At 45.7% G+C, this 20,980-nt stretch overlaps 1 protein-coding gene across 1 annotated transcript in view; it reads left to right on the plus strand.

Annotated features, from left to right (window-relative positions):
- Positions 1-3,488: 3,488 nt before the first annotated feature.
- TSPAN7 (tetraspanin 7) overlaps positions 3,489-20,980 on the plus strand; it is a 103,603-nt gene continuing 86,111 nt past the window's right edge. The window contains exon 1 of the mRNA XM_055802960.1: positions 3,489-3,640. Within this exon, the coding sequence (XP_055658935.1) occupies positions 3,560-3,640 (81 nt within the window). The 5' untranslated portion in view covers positions 3,489-3,559. The remainder of the gene's footprint in view (positions 3,641-20,980) is intronic.

Here is a 20,980-nt window from a genome sequence, read left to right on the forward strand (position 1 = left end):
GGAGAGAGAAGGAACAAGAGAAGAAGAAAAAATCCTCAAACCTCTGCTCTCCAGGGAGGCTGAAGTGAGCATGAATTACAAGCCTGAACGCCCGATAAAGGACAGCAGAAGCTGCAGCAGCAACAGCACCACAGGGAATCCAGAGAAGGCCAGAGCGGGCATGAAGAGAAGAAAGCACCACATTTCATTACACCTGCTGTAACTGTGGAAGGGTGCAAGGCCTTATCACACTTGATACAACAGCTGTTGCATCTTTCCACCACTTTCCCCAGAAAGTTTCTCTTTAACTATCAAATAACCAATGTCAACTTCAGGTAAGGATGGAAGTCCTCATTTTGACTTTCTGCAATACAATGCACTTTGGTTGTGGGATGAAGGAGCTCCTTCTAGATTGATGCTCTGCAGACAGACTTATTAAGAGAATATTCCCTGTGCATTATGAAGAAAAAGGAGATCACGGGCACCGATTGTGAGAAGAATACCCTGCAAACTGCTAGTGTTTTGAAGAAATATTTTTCAAATGACACAGCTAGGCAAAAATGTCCTGTTTTGAATAACTACAAGAATGTCCTCTCTGTGGGGATGTGAAGAGCAATTATGTTCCCAAATTTGCAAACATGGATTACAGAAGTGAAAATGTATTTTGCTTTAGCAAGACTTGCTTTGATTTTGTTCCAAGAAATACTTGAAAATCTGTACTCCCAAATCTACGAAAATATGACAAAATCATTTTAAAAGGTAAATGTGTTTCCAATGCACACATGAAGGCTAGAAATTGTTTGGCAATTCTATCTAAGCCTACAGTGTTTGATGGCTTGGTGGTCTTGTCATATTTTTTTGCTGTGTTTGCTGTAACCAGGCAGACTTATGTCCAGCTTTATTCAGACATTCTCATTTTTAATCCAAAATTTGCATCTACATCCAGTAAAGTGTATGCTGCTTGATTGCATGTCAAAAAGCAACTCAGCGTTTCTCCAAAGACAGTCTCGGCAGGAGACTGTAGGATTGAGCAGAGAGAACATGGAGTCTCTGTTTCTCAGTTCTCAGGACATCATCCCCTCTAGGGACTGACATTTGTGGAGGAAGAAGCCATATTTCCTGATGTGGACTTCTCTTCTTGCACCTCTGTTTTCTCTCTGGTTTCCTTGTGCAAGTTCCCTGGCACAAAACCCTCTGAGTTTTAACAACACTGTAAAGGGAGGCTCTGTAGGCATTTATGCAGTTTAAATCCCCAATACACCCTTGTGGGAAGACTCGGGGGCTGTATCTCAAATTAGGCACTACAAGATAGAGTGACCTAAAATCACGTGCTATTGGCAAAAAAAGTGAGTCTCTGTCAAGATCAGCATCTACCAAAATAGCCATACATGCTTTCTGTTGACTGGATATTTAAATTATGGTTGATATTATATTTTATTTCATACTTTCTTAAAAACACCTGAAGAGAAGTATAACCATAGCTACTGGAAGAAATGGTTTCTGTCCCCTGGCCTGTGACAGCAGCATTTATTTTTTCTAAGCCCATGTGTGAGGGGCAGGAAGAGAAGTCTCTCCTGCTCTTGCTTAGCTATTTTCTGTCAAAATCTTACTGTAGTTTTTGTACAGTGAATAACTGTTGTTAGCATCAATATAATTTTTTGCAGTTACTGCACTTATTTACATTTTAATGGCCAAGTCAATAAAGATTAATGTACCTGTCATCTGAATTTTCCACAGAAGTGGTGAATGCTTAAAAAAACAGTATCTCCTGCAGAATTTTCTCCCTCCAAACATCCTTTAAATGCCTTCATTGTTTTGGGAAACAGTAGGCTATCCATTAATACAGCCAATTCTTAAAGTCATAAGTCAAACCCAGCAAAATCTTGCAGCAGTCTGAATGGCAAAATGTCCGCATATTACAAAAGCACTTGCTCCAGGACCATCTTTTCTCTCTCTTGTTTTTAAACCCTGTTGCCTGAATGGTGAAGTCTGGTTTGTCACTTTGGTATGTCTGCACAAACTACATTGGTTTTGTAGCTTGAGGGGCTAACGATGCTTAGTATTGACCTTGTTTCAGTTCTAATGCAATAAAAGGTACAGTTTGGAGCACTGCTCTGGGGGATGTGCAGGCACACCATTTAGGGGCAACATGCTATGCTCCAGTGTTCACTCCCATGTACACATACCCTCCTCCAAAACATGAACTACTGAAAGGAGAACCTGAAAGCATTCCCTCCATGCCTGCCCGTGGTCTTGGTGCAGCGGTTCAGGCTACTGGGGTACATGTGCACTCATTCTGGCCATGCTTTTCTTGAAGGCAGGCACACCACAAGCCTCTTATCCCACCTGGAGGAGGCCAGTGAGACCCACACCGCTGCTCTGCTGCTAGGGCTCTGCAGGATCAGATCCCTTTCCTTTGACTGATAGGGTTGCTTCTCTGCTGTCCATTCCCTGCTGGATTTTGGGGTGGGCTGGTAGCTGCAGTGGCAATATGAAGCAGGCTCTCGCTGGAGCATTGCTCTCTCTGCAGGGTGTGTGGCCACTCGAGGCCCATCCTGGCCCGGTAGAGACAGGCCAGGTCTGTTCCAGCTGCAGCTCAGGGTCTCAGAGACATACAGCAGCATGAGGCTACCGATCCGTTTAGGCTGGGGTTCAATTTCCAGACTAGTCTTAGGGCAGAGTTCAGATGCAAGGCAGAGGTGGAGCGAAGGTTAGGGGCCGAGCTCCAGCAGCGTCCCAGCTTCATGACCTGCCCTTGTGAGGGAACATCCACAGATCCTGCTGCCTCAACGCCTGGCAGTGAGCTGCCAGAGAGGCCTGTCAGGGGCAGAGCCGGAGCAGCCCTGGCCCCTCGGGCCGTGTCACTGCAGAGCTCCTGCTCTCCTTGGCAGCCGGGCCCCCGTGTCCCGGCTGTAACCGAACCCGTTACACCTGCGCTGCCTGCGCCCGCCGCGGCCTCCAGATCGGTGTCGGCACCATGAGACTGAAAGAGATTTTCTCCCACGCCGGGAATTCCCTGTCCAGCTTCCACGTTCCAGCCCCACCTCCCCTGCCCCTGAGCAGCCCAAGCAAAGCCTCTGAGCGCCTTCGCGGGAGAAGGGGGCGGCCAGGGGGGTCTTTCACTTCGTCTTAAAAAAACTCAAGCTTCCCCCCACACACACACACACGGAGATACTCCAGCAGTCTCCCACGCTGCGGCCAGAGCCCGGTGCCCTGCGGGCAGCCCCGGCCGACGACGTTGCAGCGCGCCAGCCGGGGCTGAGAGGCCGCAGCAGCGGGGGCCGCCGGCGCGCCGGGCCCCCCCGCAGAGCCCCCCCCTCCCCCCCGCGGCGCCCCGCGGGGCAGCACCCCCTGGCGGCGGGGCGGGCCGCGCTCTCTCCGGCGGCGGCGGGGGGGCGGCGGCAGGCGGCGCGGCGAGCCGGGCCGAGGCGAGCGGCGCGGCGGGGCGAGCCCAGCGCTGAGCTCACCTCCCTCCGCCCCCCCCCCGCCCGCCTCCCCTCCCTCCCTCCCTCCCTCCCTCCTCCTCCTCCTCCTCCTCCTCCTCCTCCCGCGCCCAGCCTGCAGCCGGGATCTCAGTATTATGGCATCGAGGAGAATGGAGACCAAACCCGTGATAACGTGTCTGAAAACCCTCCTCATCATCTACTCCTTCGTCTTCTGGGTGAGTGCGGCGCGGCGCGGCGCGGCCACCGACCGACGCCCGGGCAGGGCCCGGCACCCCCGCGGCGGCCGCGGCCCCCACCTGCCCGGGGCGGGCGGCGGGGCCGCTGTTGCGGGCTGCGGGGCTCCGCCGGGATGGCACCGATGTGCCGTGCGGGGACGCAGCGCCCTTGGTGCCGGAATACATATGGCCATGCATACGTATGTGTATTTATATCCGCACGCATATACATACACACCTATATACAAAATAATATTTTTTTTGGCCTTTGCTTGCGACGAGCAAATCCCCCCGAGCCCCCGCGGGGGAAAGTTGCAGGGGTCTCCCCGCCTGCTGCCATGGCCGCCCCTCTCCCCGCCGCCTCCCTGGCCGGCGGGACCGGGGCGGGGGGGGCGGGCTGCGGGGCGACCTCGCCGCCCGTCTCCCCGCTGCCTGCCGCATCCCCGTCCCGCCCCCGGCGCCCCCCGCGCCCCCCGGTGCCGGGCCCGGCTCTCACCTGGGCGCAGCGGCGCTGGCCGCCGCCGCCCGCTGCACCCGCCGCGCCGCGTTTCGTAACCCGGCTCGGGCTCCCGTAAACCATTTCTGTGACCCAGATGCATTAATGGAGCGGCGGTGGCTGGCTGACGGCGAGCCGGGTTTTTCAGGCGACCCCGGGGGCCGGCGCTTTTCGCAGCGTCCCGGCCCGAGTGCTCGGCGGATCGCTGGCACGAGCAGCCCATCCCGGCGGCAGGCTGCAGGTTAGGGATCTCGGCGGTACAGGGTGACAACCCGCGATAACGGCCCCGCTGTGTGCTCTTAGGGAGCGTAATCTGCACATCGTTGATACAGTGCGCTGAAGCGGGTTTGTCGCTTCCTAGCAAGGGCAGGGGATGGTGTGTTCTCGGTTTAGTAGCTGTGTGCTGTGAGAAGTGCCTGTGAAACGGCGTAACTCGAATTTCCATCGTTCTGCTTAAAAGTGTATTCTGAACAAAGAATCACATATTCGCGGCAATAAGGGTTTACATCTTCATAGCGAATGTACGACTTTAACTGTTTCCACTTTAACTTCATAGGCTTATTTATTTATTTTTTAAAAAAAGCATAACCAGAAGTCATTTTCTAATCCGTACTTAGAGCAGTACCTCCGTGTTACTGACCCCCCCACCCCCCAGTATTTAACATACACCCCACCACCTCCGTCCCCCTTCTTTTTTGACTGTTTTGGTGGTAACTGCAGCAGATGTGTGTGGTGGCTGAAATGGATAGGAAGCCGGAATCATCTTGTTTTTTTGTTGGCAAAGTAGATCCTTCACGCTAGTATCAAGGAAGTAGATTGATAAGTTTACACGCTTACCACAATTTCAAGATTCATCCTTTCCAGTCCTTGGTTCTTAACGGATCTATAAGAAACCCCTCTTCCTCCTGTGAGTAACGAGCAGCTGCAGTAGCTCTGGTGAATTCACGGTATCTTTTCAGATTACATCTTTTTTAAAAGTCACTGCTCTATCTGCTGTAGCCTGAATAAACAGAGGGCTTAAATCGGTGTGCCCATTGAGCTAGCACATTTCACGAACGCTGATCTCATTAAAAAAAGAGATAACTGTATGTTGAGCCAAGCAGCTGGCTAAGTGCATTGGCGCTGTAGGCTGTCGTGATGCCAGGCCAGGTCGACAGCTGGGACCTGGCATAACACAGCTGAGCTCTGGTTTGGGCTACAGCAATGCGTCTGTGCTGGTGGGATGCTCTAGTGCAAATTCTCTTCCTCTGAACTGTCTGTCAGGCTCCTGCGTGTCCCAGTCTTCTCCAAGGGCATGGCCCACTAATGAGGCTCTTCTAGCTACTTAACAGTTGCCAGCCGTCAGGGTGTTTGCTTGTCCACTTCCTTGAGCCTGGAAAAGAAGGAAGAAATAAATGGTTGGAGACAGAATCCTCCAACCATGAGCAAAAGAGAAGGAATTTCTTTTCCATGATTCTTGCTGTTGCATCTGCTTTCCTGAGCCACCTACCTAGGGAAACCTAGGCAGATCTCGATGGGAGAAGACAACACAGAGCGTGGTAAAGGTCCAGAGCAGTTGACACCAGACCCAAAGTCTTTGTTAGTTGTTCTTCCTTTTAGCACGGAAGAACAAAAAATAATTCACATTTTTGGCCCCTTTCTGGGTTTTGAATCAACCCATTAAATATAAATTGGAGCAAGCTGCACCATGAGTAGAGCAGAAACTTGGTGTGCTCTGGCTGTAGCCTCATTTTCCTTTTGCAGGGAGGTTGGAGAGCCGAGGGATGTGCAGCTGTCTCAGCCCCCCTCCATTATTGTCTGGGGTGCTCTTTGTACTCTCACAAGCTGCTGGCTCCAGAGTCAGCGTAACTCAAATTTGGTCCCTGTGAATTCTCAGAGCTGAAAATATGGGAAGGATTCAATAGGAGGAACTATTTAAAAAAAATATTTCTTGGACTTATCTAAATACCAGAAGGAGACCATGCCAGTGCCACAAATGGCTGGTTTGTAGAATTTTATTCTGATGGCTTCCCCGCATGTTTTTTTGAGAGGTTGTAAGCAGATTTCTGAAGGAGAAAGCCCTGCGTTGCTTAGCTGCAGTTTGTACAGTTTTTTTCTAGCTGCGGGGATGGAGTTGCCATATAACATAGGGAGGAAAGTGGTCCTGTGGTGGAAACCCTTCGGATATCTGGCCAGGCGGTTATGGGTTGTGGTGTGAGGGGATGGGGGAGAACATGCTTCTTTGAATCCAGTGAGCTGTTCTGAAACATCCAGAAGGACTTCTCTGTGTTTACATTGTTTGTAAAAGAAGATGATCTGTGTATGCAGAATGTTCCTACCGTGAGTGGTTGTTTGTCAGGGTTAAATATGAATTGCATTTGTATCAATGAGTGAGATGTATGCAGATGAATGCGTTTAGTATAAGCTTTAAATGAGGCTCCACTGACTACATGGGAGCTGCAGGGCAGTAATGAAGAGACATGGTTCATTCAAATTTCGTACTGCATAGCTTGTTTCTTCCTGAATAGGTTTTATTTAATGGTATTTGTTATTTTAATAGCTTCCTCTCCTCCCCCTCACCGTACTTCCCAACTTCTTTCTGTAAATGTATCAACATGGTAAAAAAAATCCATAAACAGAGATAACAAGCTTTTTATGTGCTCATATGTATTGTTATTCATAGTACACATTAAATGCCTAGGGTTACCACTTTTGGTCCTTGAGGGACATAGTAATAAAAATTCAACAGCCATTTTTTTCCTAATCAGAATTCTGTAGTGAATGCATCTGGTCTGGTTTGGAAGTAGTAGATTAAAAAAAAGGCAATAAAAGCACTGCTTGGCTGTTAGCTATTTGTATTTTTTCTTTTGGGTATAATAATTTGCTTGCATAGAAATCCAAGCTGTAACCTGTCTTGTTTTTAAGGGAGGGTGAATTTTGCATTAGAATTCAAAGTGAATATTTTGTAGGGGAGGGAAACCTTTAAACACCCCCAGCACATTATATTTATCTAGTTCTTCTTAAAATGTACATATATTTAATATTTCATTGTAGGCTTTGAAATGTATTTTTTCATCACATTAACAGCCTGACTCAATGTGTTTTGGGAGGGAACTTTAAAGGGTGCATGCACTGATCCTTAAAGTTATAGGGTGGCCAGAAATGTTTCATCTTCCATGCAAAGCTTGTTGTTGCCCCAAACAGACACCATAGCAAAGTGATTAGCTTCTGATTTTAGGCCCTGTGAGGCACTTGGCATTCAGATGAGTGCTTTGTGTGTGTTGTCCTGCTGGTGTGGGGGTTTCTTGCTGTTAATTAATATAATAAAAGCATATAGGTACAGTTTCCATTCAGGTATTTTTCCAAGACGGGTCACTGATCTGAAGAGCATCTTCAACCAAGGTTGATGTTTTGGATACTAAATTAGGTTCTTAGAACTTGGATTGTCTTTTGCTATGTGATAAAATTAGAACTAAGGTACCTATTTACTACTAAAAGTAGTAGTTTAGTTTTCTGAGATTTTATTGCTTGGAGAATGGACCTGTGCATCCTGGTATGACCCCTTGGAGGTTAGCTGATGGCAGGAAAGCCGTGGACTGGAGCGTGGTGGAACCAGGTAAGTGTCGCTTGGCTGCGAGGCCACAGCCCGTGCTGTGATTTTTAAATAGCTTGAAATTGTATGCTGCCCTATCATTAATCTTCTTCCAGCCAGTTCCTTTGGTGGCCACGGGAATGTGACGTTGCCGGCATGGAGCAGTCAGGTGGTCAGAAGATGGCCCTGTGAAGGACAACAGGCTCAGGCCCCCTCTGGCACGGGGTGTGTGGGGAGGGCTGGTGTCTGCTTTGGAGAGAAACAGCTCCCCCATCTCCCTCTTCTCTTAGGTTTCCCCAGAAAGGAGGTTGCTGGTGGTGGGCTGGGCTGGCTTGCAGTGTTGGGGTGGGCAGCTCCCGGTCCTCATGCTGCAGCAGTATGGTGCCGGGGGCGTCCACCCACCTTTTCAGGAGCTCACAAAGCCGTTTTCTGGGAAATGCCCAAGACAAAGAGCAAGCATGATGGCCTGCTCTGTAACACAAATTTATGGCTGAACTGCTGACCCATCTTCAAATGCAGCCGTTTGAGCCGTGCATTATAATATGGGATTAAATTTGCGTGTCTCTTTGAGTTACTGGTGGCATTAGTCATTTTCGCTATGAATGTCCAGCTGGGTTGCTGAAATTGCTGTTTTTATCCCCAGAACTTCTTTCCAGTGCTTCTGCATTGGTTTCTGCATGTGTCTGGTCTTTTTCATACCTCTTACTATGCCTATGATTTTTCTTTTATTTTTTTTTAGTATCTGTTAGGAGACAGTTTTAAAGGAAGAATTTTGGGAAATGTTTTAGCTTTCCCACATGGTTTGTTTCTCACATCGCTCAGTCTTTTGATGGTTCCATTGATGCAAAGTCACTGTTGCTATACTTTTAGAAATAATTTCTATTATTTGTACAGTTACCTGAAATCCAGAAAAATTGCACTCTCAAAAATGCACAGAATCTCCATCATGTTGGATCTAAAGTGCTCCATTGTTTAGGCACAAACCTCGTGCAGTTGCCTCAAGTCAGTTGCTTTCTATTCTGTTTTCATAATGACATACATGAAAGATTAAATATAATGGTGTTTTCTTGTGAGCATAGCCCAAGGTGAATTCTGTTGGCTAAACAAATAACTGGATTTAAAAAAAAAAAAAAGCAAGCTGGATGGTGTTTACAAACAGCTCCAGAGTCAGCTTTCTGAGTTCCCTGTTGGGGTACTCAACCGATTTGGCTTAGTTTTGCAGGTTTTTTGGTGGGATTTTTTTTTTTTTTTTTTATCATAGCTCAGTTTAAAACCCCCTTAATGACAGTCGTAGTGGAGGAGACCCATGCCAGCATGGCAACTCTGCTAAGCGTGAGTAAACAGAGAAGATAAAGCCATGACTTCCACTTGCGCGCAGAAGCAAGTGCTGGGGCTGTTCTCACAGGTGTGCTGGGAGGAGCTGCCAGGGCAGTTACTGCCTGTCCCCTGGGGCCACCCCTGGGTGGGACAGCATTGGGGGAGCTGCCCTGTGGCATTAGTTGTCCCTTCAGACATGGCAGGGAGCTCATGGTGTTCTCCTCCTTGGCGGGGAACTGTTTTTATGAGTGTAGTCAGCTCATGTATTTTGGAGCAGAGGAGTTGGCGAGTCGATGTAGTTTTTGCATTGCCGATTCCCATTCATGTTCTGAAAATTGTGCATGTATGGTAAAAATCAGCATTGTACACCTCATTTAAGGGTGTAATTGACTTTGCTGCTGGTTAAATGCTTCTTCTTTTCTTGCTGTTAGTATAACTGTGCTTGTCTTGACGAGATACCTGCTACACCTTCACTTTGAAGTTTGTATCTGGACAGTTCTCTAGTTTGGGGATGGCAACTTTTTCACATTAACTGTTCAATTTGGACTGGGGAAGAGGGACAGTGGGTGACTTGAAGTGTTTCAATTACGTTTGGGAAGACATAGGATGCATTCGTGAACAAGCAAGTGGCAGAAGTCCTTGTTTTTGCACAGGTGATGGGATAGAGGTGTGCTGGAGTACTGCTGGATGTGTAGTAAACACTTTGGCTGTTCAGCATTCACTCCTGCTCTAAGCAACCTGTTGTGTGGCCTAAGCAGTGTAAATGCAGAATCTAGGGAAGGGTGCTGGGGAGACCTTGTTAGCACTTTTCCATCAACGAGGCAGTAGAGTCCTTTTTCTTGGGTGCTGGTTCATACCAGCCTTGCTCATCAAGGAAACAGAGGCAATTATTATAGGTAAACCAAGGGAATTTAAAATGGTTCCAAGAATCTGATTTTATCTCTGATTATGTGACTATTTATCAATTCCCTGTGCTGTCAGGGAGGTAAATTAGGTTACCTGGTACCATTAGTTGTCTCCATCTCTGGATTTTTATCATCGTTTCTTTGGTTGTTGCAACTGTCTTACAAATTTATGTGCCAATGAGTTAACAGATGAATATCTAGAAAAGCTCTTTGTGCATGTGAGCTTGCAGAAACATCTCCTTCAATCTTCCACGTGCCTTTTAAGTCAAATGATTCTTGTTACAGAGATGCTAGCTTAACTGTAGTACTGAGTCTGTTCTGCATCCACCAAATCGGTGAGTGAAAATCCTGTTGACCTCAGTGTCTTGCAAACCTAGGTGACTGAATCTTTAGAATAAAATACAGGACTCTAGAGGTGGCTACAGGGAGCAGATGACAGTTACTGTAAGGCCGATTTTAATTGCATAAATTTTTTCTTTGGGCTGATCACTATTAATTAGCATTTAATCATCTCTTGGCGAATAGATCCTTCACATCAGTAGAGCAGACCTCTTTCCATCTTAGCTCTCTTTCACTGTGGTGGGCAGATCACTTATATGTTCTATCTTTATAACAGTTCTGGGTTATGAGAGGGAAGCATTTAAATTTCTCTTGTACTAAAGGGGCTCTGAAGCATGGCACGCTTGAGTCTTACTGGATTATCGTTATTTCACAGCTGAGCTGGTTCTTGGAGCTCTGGGAGCAGGCCACAGGATTTTTAGAAGCTGTAGTAAAAGAATGGATTTGATGCTGTTAATATTAATTTTGCTGTAATTTCCATGTAGTGTTTTGCAAGATGTTTTCCAGATGTTATTTTTTCATCTATATGGTTCTGGGGACAGCACTAAAATCCTTAAAAGAAGCAAGCAACCACCTTCCCTCTCCGTTTCATGCTTTCCCCATCTCCCTGAATTGCCATGCCAAGTTGAGGTGGTGGCTGATGACTGCACTGCCTGCGGTGACCCCCTCCCGGAGGCCGGGCTGGATGTACCACAAGGCAGGAGGACCCTGCAGAGCAGCCCAGGCTGGGCAGAAGGCTGAAATTGTGTCTTGTCATCATTTAGTTCTGCAAGTTATTTGCTGTGAGCTTTGAGAAAAGGTTGGGTTTGGTTTGGGCTGCATGTGGATTTGGATGGATCAAGTTGAAATGTTCTTTTTTAAATATTCAGGCAGGTTTATTTAAGAGTTTATTTGCTAGGAGTATGTGGTGATGTGAATAATGAGGTGATGGACTTAATCTGCAGCAGTCTGTGGCTCTTGGGAGCAGACCTAAGGAAAAGGTTGGCGTGCTTCTATGGTGTAGCACAGAAGGAGGAGAGGAGAGGGTGAAACCCTGTAAACACCATAGGAAGAGGAGCACTTACATTTCCCTAAAACTGGGAAGTGAAGGAATCGCCTGCTGTATGAGCCTTATAACCCACTCAGTGCCTTACTGCCTTTGAACAGAAATGAGCAGCTCAGATCTGCTGATGCTGCAGGATTGAAGTCATCAGTGAAGCTCACAAGTTCTTAACTATCTTGTTCTGACCAGTTTACAGATACTGCTTCAGAGAATATAATACCTGGAAACAGAAAATTGCTCTGAACGCCACCAGCAAAGTATGTTTACAACTCATCTCTAGCATACGAGAAATCATTCTTATTGCAAGGACCTAAGTGTGTTCCCTACAACTGAAGTTTCAGCTAGGCCATGCTGATTTAATCCTTTGCTACATTTTAAAAACATTTATCATTTGGCTGGAATTTCTGATAGGTTGGCCTTTGCCTGTCAACAACTTTGAAATGTTTAGCAAATTTCAGCATTTTTGGCAACAGGATATGAAAAAGTGCTCATTTTGTGTGTTTCTAAAAATAAATGGGAGCTATATCAAAACCTGGGGTTTTTTGATGGAAGTAGTCCTCTCAGGGATGGAAACTGTTGATGATTTAGGAAATCCTAAAAAAAAATAAGTTTTCAAAGAAACAAAACTTACTGAATATGGCGGGTAACGTCAACATTTTTTGTAGCTGGACTTGAAAATTAGGCCAGTTTATAGCATCATGGGTTGTGTCATGGCATGTGTTGAAATCTGTCCAATTAGGCAGAACCAAGGCTTGCCCTTGTGGAGATCTACGAAGCGTGTTGGCTTCAAAATCATATCTGGGGCTTGCAGCCCAGCCAGAGTTGAAAGTTGGTAGCAGAGATGGGGAATCTGGGGTCTGTGGGCCCATGCAGTCTGCAAGGATATACTCCTGGATTGGGAAGGATGTATCCCTGGATTGGGATTTTTGTCCATTTTAGAAGATAAGGCAAAGGTGCATGACAATGTGCAGCTTGCCTGGGGCTGGCCAAGTACTTTACTCTGACCTCATCAAAGAAAACATGAAGGACATTGTATACAGTTTATGGAAGCACGTGCAGATCAGTTCCATATTTGAAATGGAGGATTGCTGCAGATTTCCTATGGTGAAGGGGAGGGGGGTAGATCCCATGGTTTCTGTTGGGTTCCTTAATAGTCTCGTGGCCAAAGCATTTTCATTACAACTTGCTGTTACCACCACTGCATCAAAGGACAATCAAACCACCGGAAATCATCAGGAACATTGTGGCTTTTATTCTTGCAAAAATCAAGATAAAAGAGAGGACACTTTCCAGTTATGTATTAACAGAAGAAAAGGTGGAAACTCTATTCCCCTGTATGCAGTTCCCTTCCGTAGTAGTTAAGGCTTGGAAGGACGACATCATTAAGTGCATGTCACTTCTGTTTCCCTTTGAAAACAAAGAGGAAACAGAAGTACAGATAGGTTACCCTCTCAGTACCTCGATGCTCGCCCTGATGACTGTGTCTCATCGCTGGGATCATTTTTACTGGTACAGCTGTCCTGTGCTGGATGTGAGACTTACTGGTCCAGGTGCACACTGATTGCTGTAGAGCATGATTTAATTTACCTGCAAAATAATGTCTTGTAGATAACCAGCAGCTGATATTTGGCATGGTTAGAGGGTTTTTTTTTTAATTTCCTCGTGGTTTACAGGTGCATTTTTACTATGTTAGAGCCGCGTTTTTGTACGTAGCTGCATCTTTGAGTCAGTTGAAGCAGATCCAGTTTGCTGTTACTTGCTAATGTAAAGATCAGTTTGCCTGTTATCTGGGACCGAGTTTCTTTTTCCAGTATACTTCAGGAAAAACTGCTGAAGGGCTTAAATTGATCTCTCTTGTCCCAGAACAACTTACGGACCATCTGTACATCACCTGCAGACTTTAGAGTGTTTGTTGCTTTTTTTTTTTTTTTTTTTTTTTTTCCCCCCAGTCAAGTGCAGTTTAAAAACTAAAGAAAGAACCAGGACTTCAAGATGTCTGGGAGCTGGCTGTTGAGTATTTTGGTATTATTTCCTGGAACATACAAGCTAGGCTCCAGTGTGTTCCTTGCTGTGTGTTCTTATAAAACAAGGGACGATGCAGAGGGATTGGATCAGGATTTACTAATGGAAGGTCACACCTTTCAAAAAGAAAAAAACCCCTAATTTATGAGTGCATTATGGGTTTAGTTTGCCACGGCAAGTAAATCTGGGGACACATACAGCCTTTCTAGGAGGCAGCAAGACCTTGCTCTGTTTACTGGGTATGTGCAGGATCTTTGTGCAGCTTTCAGAGTGCTATTGCAAAACTCTTGCTGGCAGGATGGGTTAGCTGTTGTCTTTGCCCATGAGCTTGTAGACAAATACTTCATATGAAGAATACTCCTTTTTAAAGCTTTCCCCTTTGCTCTCCCAACTTCAAAGTGATGCTTTCACTGAGCATCCTCACAGTGTGGAAAGGGCAGCTCAATGCCCTCTGCCCCGCTACCCAGCGCTGGGCTCACCCACCCTCAGCCATGTTTGTGGGCACGCTCACCAGAGAGGCATGCAAGGCAGGACCGTTGGACCTTGCCCCATCCGAGGTGGTCCCTGCCGCAGCTGGGGCTGAGCCAGCAGCTGCCTGGCAGGGGGAGAACACCGCCAGGGTCTGCCCTGGGGTGGGCAGGCGTGGGGGTGGGCTGCCTACTGTGCTCGCTGATCTGTGAAATTAGAAGCTGCAGGAGATCTGCTGGGCCAACCGGTATGGTAATAAACCGGGTATTTCATCCAGCAGGTGCGTTATTTTCAACTGAAACTAGCAACAAAAATAAAACCTCCCACTTCCAGGAGTTTTGTGTTTTGTGAGCAATGGCTAGTTGCTTTCTGACGTGAAAGATGGTTGTACTTAAAATAGGTACATCTGTGGGAGAGATAATTTTAAGGTAGTGAAATTGTTCAAAATGATATGGAAAAGTTGCCTCAGTTTCTGTGAGCTGGCATGGTATGCATGTAATACAGAGATAAACAGGTGCTCTTTAACACAAAAAAAACCAAACCAGTCCCTGTCTTATGGAAACCTGAGCATGCTGCTCCATAGCTATTTTTTAACAGAAGTATCAGATTTAAAGTGCTCCCTCCCTCCTCCCTCACTGACCTCAGATTGCCAGGGGACCAGGCAGGATTAATCCCTGTACCCTGAAGAATATCCAGTATTAAAGCAAAGAGCTGGTCTTTTTCCTAGAGCATGCAAGCCTCAAATGATCAAGAATATAACCAAGCCGCAACCACTTTGTTGATTTATTCTTTTAATTTCATGAAGTGGCTTGGCTTTGCAGTTTCATGCCAGGTGTTAGACCAAGACTTCTTATTTTTTCCACCACCATCGTATATGTAAATTGCATAAAATGGCAGACCTTTAAATCTGAGGGATATCGAGGAGAGTTTCATGCTAAGCTTTTGCTCTTAGGCAATCAATCAAGCTATTAATGATATAAAAATAAGAGCCACCTCATCAGTGAGAAACAGTTAACCAGTTTTTCTTCTGGTACCATTCAGCAGCCAGTCAGTTGTGCACCCAAGCCCGGGTCTGTGTGGCAGTAACATTTGCCTTTTGAAAGCATATTTGCTCTATATTGTATGTTAGTGCAATACTGGTAAGCAAAAGGATATCGTATTTAAAGACATTTAAATCAGCTGAGGTTGATGAGTACATGTGGGTGGACTGAGTTTTGACCATATGAAATATATAAAATATCTTGCAAAGTCATCTTGCTTTGCTTAAAATCGGTGGGAACCATATAGGACCAGACTGTCTTACACAGTCAGCTGGTTGTTTTTGAAACTCACTCGTGCTTAATATTCAGGTTTGTTGAAGCAGAAGGTTATTCTGGCTTGGATCCCACAGAATTCCCATAGAGTTGGGTTTGGGAGGGTTTACCGCTCATTCTTGTGCAGGGTATCTCAGCAGGATAAACCATTTTTCCCTTCCTCTGTCAAGACAGAAGACTTGTTAAGTTCTGCCTTCTGTCACTATAGACTTGCTTCGGATGCCCTTTGATTTTGCAGCACAACATCATTTCACAAGATGTGTGCTCCTCCAGTATGATGGTTCCACTGAAGCTTACATGGACCCCAAAAGATGTAGAATTGCATTTAAAATTTTGCAGCTTCAATAAAAACAAAGCCTAAACTAAAGAATGTGGGAGCAAAAGACTCAAATCTATCTGTAGATGTGTTGATGAGACTGAGTACTGCGAGGTCACACGTGAGTCAGCTGGTGGATGAATAAATGCTGAGTATTATGGCCTGCATCAGAGGGCATGGCAGAGTGCACGTTTTTTGGATTAAATTCAGAAAAAAATGGAGCCTGGCTGTTCCCTGTTTGTTGATAAGGTGGGGGGGTTACAACATTGACAGTTGTTTATTATGTTTTCTCTGTTCTTCAAATACTGCTGTTCTTAAGAAGCGTAATTACTTATGGGAAAACTAAATCTTTGGGTTTGTTTACCAGTGGTAGTCCTTAAAAAATAATGGTTGGCATGCCTATCTTACAGGTGGAGACACTGATGCAAGTCAAGCAATATGTCTAAGGAACAGTTCAGCCAAATTTGGCACAGCTGTGATTCAGTTATTTTATGTCCCTGACTGTAATAATTATTACATTGTAGCACTCGCTTTGACATCTTATTTCAATTGCAGGAATAACAAGCTGAAATAAAAATTGCATTTTACCAACTTGTTAAGGTAGCTCGTAGAGTATGGGAATATTTCTGAGAAGTCTAACGAATAGTGCTTGTGGAAAGAGATTATTGGATGGAGCAGCTGGCTGTATCTGAACTATGAGACTGCTAGACCGTCATGCTTCTTTATTCCGAAGTTGCATACACAGTGCACTGGAAAAAGCATTCCAGGTTGCCCAGTATCTTGGAACAGGGAGCAGAGCTGCCAGTGCATGGCAGCAGGGCCTCAGGTGAGTGGGCTTCCATAGCTGGCGATGATCCAGGCAACTTTCCTGACTTCATAGATCAGGCAAGCCATTTTGTGGGGGGAAAAAAATTCCGCCCTCATGCAGGGCATAGAGGGGATAGTTTTCCTTCAAGGAAGTAAGTGCCCATTTCTGTAGGTGGATATCCACCTCTTATTTGGAAAGATCATTTGGCTGGGGAGCAAGCACGGTGATGCGCCTACCCCAAAGGAAGGAAACTCAGTGTGCCTGCTTCAGAATGTCCCCATCCGCCTCATGTGTCACTGATCTGTTATCTCCATGCTATGCACCAAGCGTGGCAAGCAGCATCAAGTTTAAATGTTGACGTCCAGAAAAAGCTAGTTTGCTTGCTTTTACCCTGCTGCAGACATGAAGATATAGAGCAAGGTTTTGCTAACATGGAGCTCTGGTTAAAAACCAGTATGCAGAATGTGTGATCTGTGGATTCTGCCAGATTTTCTGAGTGAGATTCTCAAGAGGTCCTAGGAATTGGACTGGCTTCTTAGCTAAAGAAGGATTTCTCTCTTAATTTACTCATACAGTGGGTGCTATGACAGCTGCAAAGAATTACCAGCAGTTTTCTTTGCTAAATTTTAATCAGGCAGCTACAAAGTACAGTCCATGTGGGGGTGGCAGCTGTGCTGGGAAGGACAGAGTGGGCTTCCCAAGCTGCTCTTTAAGGCTAGAACAGGTTGTGAGGATAAGGGCTTCAGGTAACTTACTGCTTGGAGGAAGCATTTAGTTTGGGGGTATCTTCAAGAAGAAGGGAGTTTGTTCATGCTGAAAGCCTGTTCTGTAACCTGTACCGTAGGTCTGAGGTTTCTCCCACACCCCAGGGAGGCCCTTCTGGAAGAATTTAATGCTCCTGCCCTTGGTTTTGTGTCAGAGTTAAATTAAGATTTTTCAGTAGCCATAGATCAAGGTATATTTTGTTGTTTGGTGGGTGTAGGCAGGGACAAATCATGGAAAGAAGTGACCGTTTATCCTAGAGTGCATCTTGAAGCTGAGTGGGTTTGGGTGAATGGCAGGCTGGTTTTCTTCTGATGGTCCTTGTGCAGTTTTATCCTTTTGTCTCCTGTAATGGCTATTGCTCAGCTGATCAAGCTGAGAGTAGAGCAGAATTGTTTAGAGCAGTCACTGTTTTGTTCTTACCCTCTTGTATGATCTGGTGAACAAGAGTGGAAGGGGACTCAGCAAAAGGTTGTTAATTTCTCTGGCATTCTTGGACCTCACTACCTAGAAAAGAGAATTTTCAGGTAATCTACAGCATGATTTCTGTTTCGTGCTTCTCCGTAAGTGGTATCATGTGGAGACAGAGACTGGCCTGTGGCTTAGTTTGTGCTTTGGTATCTTTTATCACCTTATGTGGCGCAGTTTAAATTACACTTCTCAAATGGTAAATTACAAGTTGCTTAGGAAAGACTTCTTAATGCCATTTTTGCTGGCAGTTTATTTCATCCTTTTCGTGTAAGTAGTACCAATCTAGTATCTAGTGGGGCTGCCTGCTAAACAGTAACAGATGGCCCATGCTAGCTAGGACAGGAAGGGGATCATAGGGGTAGGAGCCAGTGTTATCCTCATACGTGTTTTGGATTGCATCATGAATGTTTCCCAGCAGGGAGCACAGCTGGCACTGGAATTGTGGAAATCTAATTTTTGGTAGTCTTTATTCCGAGACTTGGCATATTTGAAAATGAACGTATGTGGTTCATGTTGGGCTATATCAATAATATTGAAATTATACCTCTTCTTGGATAAAATTGCTGTGCTTGCTGGTTTTCTCTCCTTTTTTTTAGCTTATCCTGTAATCAAAAGTACTGTGTGAGAAAGTATGCAGAAAAGAGCAGCCAGTTCCATTATGTAATCTTGCTTCCATGTATGCTTTTCCACAGAATGGCCTTAAAATGTAGCAAGTAATGCAAAACTGAAGGAGGAAGAACAGAATTAGTTGCAGACATTTCAGACCAGTTTTTCCCCCTCTTATCTTTCCTCCGGCACTAAAATGCTTAGGTACCATGATGGGCAAAAAGCTGAAGAGGGTAGGGGGATGTGTCAGAAAGTGTCTGCCTTGCAGAGCTCCTGTACTGGGGCCATCTCTTCTGAACACTGGGCTGGCAGCATCCTCTACGCTCTTGCTTGGTTTTCTTCTGTAGCAGTAGGCATATCTCTAAGAGGGCAGGGAAAAAGCGTGGATGAAGAAAGCTGTGAGCTTAAACACAGTCTGTGGAGGTACATCTTTAATTCTGCTAAGGTGGTTAAGGCTTGGCCACAACCACTGAAATTACAGCTTGCTTTGTGTGCTGTATTATGTTGGATGTTTGTCAAGGTGCCAGCAGGCAAAGGCCAGGAGATGCTAGATGTGGCTGTGTGATCGTGATTTGGTAGTTCAGGCCTTTCAGAGGGCTCTGCAGTATATACCGGTATCTGTCTCCTCTTGACACTAAGAAACCACATATCTGGGAGGCAGGAAACTCCTTTTTCACATGAATAAAAGTGGGAGAAACTTCCTACTGAGAAGTTCCCTGTCAGATGTGGGAAAATCTTCGCTTTGTGGATCTTTTCTTTTTGTTGTTGTTGTCCCAGGAGCTTCCAGTTTAGAAGATAACATTTCATTCAGTTCTCCCCCTACCACAGTTCTGAATTTAAACCCTTTTCCGACCCCCTAGATGGACAGAGGCTAAGCAGTCCTTGCGTCATGTAAGGTATCTAGAACTTATGTCAACTGTGGGATGATGTGATGTTCTGACTTCTCAAGTGTAGGATAACTACCAGTAGTAGATAAAACACATTACAGGTACCCAGGGAATGATGTGGAAGATGACCTGAGGTGATCTTGTCAGGCTGAAGCCTTATCCTTGGGCTGCTGAGCAAGGGGAGGACACTTCTCAGCCTGGCCTGGAAGCATTTGCCTCGCAACTTGGCTTACAAAAGTTGCACTTTTCTAGTGCTGCATCACTGTGATGACAGTAGTTCCTGCTGTCTTGACTTCTGTCTTTTGAGCATAAACAGAAAAAGTTGGCAACATGTTATGAAAAGATCCACGGAGACTGCCTCTGAATTCCCCTGGGAGAGAAGAGGAAACCAAGGCAGTGAAAACTCCACCTCTCCCCTTGCCCCACGCAGACACACTTGCCTGAGTCGAGGGTAAAGCCCTTAGAAGCTTTTCTAGTCATTCAAGAAATAGAAAGATACAAGCGGTACATCGGGAGCATCTTGCCAATTAATGTGAGACTTCTTATTTTGGAAACTGCCTTCCCTCCATTTAAACCATCTTTTTCCTCATTTGGTATTAAGTAATCTCAAAGGCAATTAAAGCCTTCTTTGTGCCATTCTGCGTTTCTGAACTCCTTTTCCTCCACAGAAGGTCATTTTCTTTGAAGCATTCCCTTCAGCTTATAGAAATAAATAGCTTTCAGGACTCTAATGACCGTACTGCCTTCTGCTGAGTTTCCAGGCAAGGGCTGAGATATTTCAGAAATATCACTCTTCAGGTGATCACAGGATTCCAGCACAAAGATCTCTCATTCTGTCAGCTTTCTTCCCAAACCTGCCTGCTTGTACTAGTGAGACTGTTCTGCCTGTGCTCAGCACTAGAAAGGCAGAGGGGCTCTGTTCATGATGAACTAAAAGCCCTTCTTGGATATGATGTGAGTCCCATGGGCAATTTTTCTATATCCTTTTCTATATCCTTTCACTTTCACCTCACTGGCCTGAAGCTGGAAGGTCATTTCAAGGCTTGTTCTGTCTGAAGGAAAGTAGTCTGTCGTCTGCCTTAGGGGTGTTTCCATCTTGGGCATACGCAAGACAACTGCACGGTCTTTGTGCGATACATCCGCAGAGCCCTATTTCTGGGTACAGCCTTCTGAGAGTAATCCTGTGCTAGGCTCCTAGTCTGGCAGAAACCAGCTCAAAGGTAAGGAAGGTCCAAACTTGAATTAGGACTGCAACGCCCAGTTCTTTGTAAAGGCAGCAGAGCTCTGTCTCAGCTAGACCTGTCTTCCTAGCACAGTGTGCTATTGCTCAGGTACCTGCATCATGGAAGTAACGTGGTCGTGGTTAAAGCTGGGCTCTTCCTTGCTTCTCAGGAGAGCTCGTTGGCTGCAGACCAGGGACACACACATTTGACCTTGTTGGTTTTGGTTGCACAGCTGCCCCACAGTGCTCCATGGTGCACTGTAGGTGTGCCCTAGATGTCCCTCAGCTCAACTCTCCACAACGTTTGAACTTCTGGTTTCTATGAAGGCACCTCATAGACAGGTTGGTGTGCTTCTGTGGTGCGGTGTAGTGATATTCAGGTGTTCAAGGAGATAGGTTTTTCATGGATAGACAGGTAGGTAGGTAGATATACTTCTTATTTCTTCACAGGAGCTAATTATTTTATAGTTTATCTAAGAAGTCAGATATTTTTTTTAAATTTTGTGGGTTTGGGGTTTTTTGGGGTTTTGTTTTTGGTTGTTTGGGTTTTTTTCTAATTTGTCCAGAATCCCTCAACTAGCATTTGACACAGTATAGATGAATTGCTGCAGAGTTCTTACTGGGAATTTATTTTCCCTTGTGAACTGACCAGGTTAAGAACTCAGGTCAGTTTGCCTCTCCTGTGGGGAGCTAGAACTGCTGCAGGGTATTTTCAGAGCAGTGAATTTAAAGGCTGGATTCCCAGTCCCATGCCCTGCTTTTTCACTTTTTTGTCTCATTTGCGGAGATAGGACT

The sequence above is a fragment of the Falco peregrinus genome, chromosome 4, assembly GCF_023634155.1.
Source record: "Falco peregrinus isolate bFalPer1 chromosome 4, bFalPer1.pri, whole genome shotgun sequence".
NCBI lineage: Eukaryota > Metazoa > Chordata > Aves > Falconiformes > Falconidae > Falco > Falco peregrinus.